The following is a 3,900-nucleotide window of genomic DNA, read 5'->3' on the forward strand; positions in this document are numbered from 1 at the left end:
GTCTTGAAAATACTCCTCCCATAATTTCTAATTTGTGGATTTATGTATCGATTTCTTGATCTTCTATTTGAATTTATTGAGAAGATAAATCTCCTCACGCAAAATTTGATTTTTAAATTATCTATCATGTTGAGAGTAGCAATGAAAGCTATCTCTTTTCTTCTTTGAAATACTATTAATCCCCTAGGATAGAAAAATTATCTTATCCCTTTCACATGTTTGATTCATGCTCTGCATATTGCAAGTATTCTCTCTTTCTTCTCTTGTTTGGTTGGAAGGAGAGTGTTTTGTATTCTATTGTTTCTTTTTCCTACTATTCTATTACTTGTGAAATTCTGCGAAAAGTAAATTTCTTTTGCTCACGGCAAAAAAAAAAATAAGAAAGGTTTCCCTACTAAAGGGTCGATATAAGTGAAAATTGAAGTGGTTAAAATGAAAATATTTTATTTTACTGATTATGTAAAGTGATATAAGCCATTATTTTTATGAGGATATTTTCAAAATTATTCATTTTTCGCTCAACAAATGGAGCGATCGGGTAATCTCCGAACCAAACTATCGCATATCTCGACTAATTCACTTCCCCAAGACGATCTTTAAAGGCACATTTCTATGCATCGGCCGACAACTAACCCTCTCAACTGGCCCAAAAAATGTGGTTCTTTTTCACTCACACCATATAATAATGTCTGTTTCAACATGTACCCCAATCTTTGACCAAAAAAAAAAATATGTACCCCAATCGGCTGAGATTATGACCAAACATGGACTTTTGAGCCGGTGTTGTCAAAAGCTTATTCCAGTCAACATAATGTCTCCACAGTCCATTTTTAGGTCAAAATCTAGGAAATTGGCATTTAGGAAACCCTAGAATCTCGTTGACCAGATCTTTATTTCCGAACATATCTTACAATATAAATTGCACTTAAGAAAACAAATCTCCAAATTTTATTTCAAGAGAGATCTTGGGAGATTGATAGATTTCAAAATCTAAATTCAAACACAAAAAATTAATATTTTTATCCCCAATATACAGTTCAAGCGAAAATCCTAGTTTTTTTTTTTTTTGTGGAAATCCCTCCCTCCTTCCCTGCAGCTTTGTTCCAGAAAGAGAGGAATTTTTTTTTTATCTTTACCTATGAAAGATGAAGCTACCGAAAAGTCAAGAAATAGAGTTGAAAAAACAAGTCATTTATTGAAAGATAAGGAGTTGAATGTGATAATTAAATTTTCCTTAGAAGCAGTTAAAAAATCTAAGTCTTGATTCTTTGTCCTCTCTTTAGCTCTCCCACTTCTTCTCTTTCTTTCCGGCTTTGATCATACCTCTTCGCTGCTTCATCTTCTCTTCTTCTTCTTTCTATCAGCTCAGTTGGTAGTCTTTATCAGAAAAAAAAGGGAAAATCCCATCTTTGCCATCTCTTCTCGTTCACAGAAGAGATCAACCCTCGATCAGGTGAGTTCCAAACTTTTCGTCTCGGCTAATTTTATGTGCTCTTGATCTTATATGCCTCGTTGTCTTGCTGTTTAGAACATTTCGGATTCAAGTCGATTTTTTTTTCTCCTTGTCATCACAAGTTGTGTGCTCATGATTTCAACCTTCGTTTTAGTTACGTCTCTTTACGTCTTTTTTTTTATCTGGGTTCAGTTTTTTTAATTAGGGTTTTCTATCAATGGATGAAGATCAGGATACTCAGTTGTGTCTAGACTTTCACGACAAGGAGAAGGACAACGCCGGAGAGAACAAGCCGGTCGATCTCACGAAAGGGAGGTTGTACATAAAGCTGAAGATGCCGACGGCGGTCAATTGGTCTAATGCTGAAGAAACCAGCATGCATGGCAACGACGATCAATTAAAGACCAGGAAGGTTTATGTCTGCGATTTCTGCAATAAAACGTTCAGTACAGGAAAAGGATTGGGAGGCCACAAGAGGATTCACACGCAAGCAAGCAAGAGACATCACCGATTTCCCCACAAGAAGATTTACAAACCCAAGCTCAAGAAGAGTGCTGGTGTCGACGAGCCTAAGGATGATTCCGATGCAACTTGTGCGATCTGTGGGAAGACTTTCCCTTCGATGAAGTCCTTGTTTGGGCACATGAGATCCCACCCTGAGAGGGAGTGGAGGGGAATTCATCCCCCTACGAGGTCAAACCGCAGCATGTTGGTCGCTGTACTGGAGTCCGCCGCTGGCACTTGCGGGGTTCGTGATGGGGATCCTGATGATACTAGCCAGATATCATCGCCAGCTCCGCGATCCACATCGGAGTGGGGGGTCATTGGCAAGAGGAGAAATAAACTGTCCTCCACTGTTGACGACTTCCCGGGTTTGTCTTCGAGTCCGGTTCGGTCTGATTGGGTATCTAGTGACCTGGAGCTAGAAGCTAGTGATAACCTCTTGTTGCTTGCTAAAGGGAATCACCCTTTTAGCAATCCATCAAGCACAACTGGCCCAGAAAGCAAGTCGGCTCGAGGCAATAATTGCAATGCCGAGAAGGTGATAAAGGGCGAGTACGAAGATGCTCGAGCCTGTCCCGAATTGGTCAGCATGTCCAAGATGCAAAAGATGGAGTCATCCCCATCTGATAAGAAAGTGAAGAAAGTGAATTCAGCCTATAAAACAAAAGTGAGAGAGGGCAAAGGCAAGGAGAAGATGGACGAGTTTCAAGGTTGTGATGATGACAAAGGATACAGTCACGAGAGGAGTAATGTAGCTGATGATGACAAAGGATACAGTCATGAGAGGAGTAATGTAGCTGAGTCGAATTGTAAGGATGGTGAATACAAAGTGACACAGGATCAGGTTGAGCTAAATACTCCCTTTGAGAAGGGAAACATTGCAAAGAAGAAAAGGAAGCGATTGCCCGGAAATTCGGAAGCAGGAGCAGATGGCATTGCTCGGTGCATTAGCCGTAGCCGGAAGATTTCCCAGACATCTGAGAGGTTTAAGTGTAACATATGCGATAAATCATTCTCGACCCACCAAGGCTTGGGTGGTCACATGTCCAGCCACAACAAGGTCACCATCAAGAAGAGCCGAAGTGGAGATGATCATGAAGGATCTGCATCGGTGGATCAAGAAGCCGATGAGTTCAGATCAATCGCTGCAACCGCGACCCAAGAACCGGAGGATGATGGCAGCGCAGATGCCAAATGCTATGGAGACAGCGGAGATGGCCCACCCTCGGTGCAGGCATCGGGTCGCAAGATGCTTGCCATTGACCTCAACAAGCTTCCGCCTACGGAGCAGGATGAGCAAGAGGGATGATGGTTCTCTCTTGACTGTAAGTATGGCTTCATCTTCAATTGGCTGTATATCCATGTTCTTGCAAGCTTAACAGCTCACAAACAAGTATCAGTCAAATGAGAATAGTTTGATATTTCCTTAGGAACTCTTGATAATTAGGGCTTGGAGGTCAGTGCAAATAAACTAGCTAGTTTCTTCCTCTTCTCATATGGTTTTTTGGGTCTCTTCTTGAATGTGGAGTAATCATGGATCGAGTCCTTCATCGTTGCAAGCCTTTCTCCAACAACGTAGGGCAAAGCATGATGGCTGGTAAAGAGTGAGAGATGAAGGAGGTTTCAAGAGGGTTTTCCTTTTTTTTTTTTCAATTCGGTCAAAGTCATTGAATCTCTGTAGTCGGTGTATGATTCTTAATAGATATGCTTTATGTGTACTGAGACTTAGAGCAATTAAACAAAAGATAGTTTTCTAATGTCTATTTCATGAGATCAAATCAAAGCCAGTATGAGACATTCTCATGCACGTATTGTATGAGACATTTTCTTCGATTTTTTGTGCTGAAAATAAGGACAAATAAATTTCTTTCATGTTCGTCGTTACGCGCTGAGATGACGTGTAATCTCACTCGACTTAATAATCGAGTTTAATCAGGAAATTG

The 3,900-nt window shown here is 40.6% G+C and overlaps 1 protein-coding gene across 1 annotated transcript; it reads left to right on the top strand.

Annotated features, from left to right (window-relative positions):
- Positions 1-1,670: 1,670 nt before the first annotated feature.
- LOC115754158 lies at positions 1,671-3,266 on the top strand. The gene has a single exon (XM_030693121.2). It carries the CDS (start codon positions 1,671-1,673, stop codon positions 3,264-3,266), a length of 1,596 nt encoding a protein of 531 aa, XP_030548981.2.
- Positions 3,267-3,900: the final 634 nt, after the last annotated feature.

Source organism: Rhodamnia argentea, chromosome 2, assembly GCF_020921035.1.
Source record: "Rhodamnia argentea isolate NSW1041297 chromosome 2, ASM2092103v1, whole genome shotgun sequence".
Classification (NCBI taxonomy): Eukaryota; Viridiplantae; Streptophyta; class Magnoliopsida; order Myrtales; family Myrtaceae; genus Rhodamnia; species Rhodamnia argentea.

Bases quoted from the DNA above. Each gene is read 5' to 3' on its own strand.
- LOC115754158 (XM_030693121.2), top strand. From the start codon at position 1,671: ATGGATGAAGATCAGGATACTCAGTTGTGTCTAGACTTTCACGACAAG.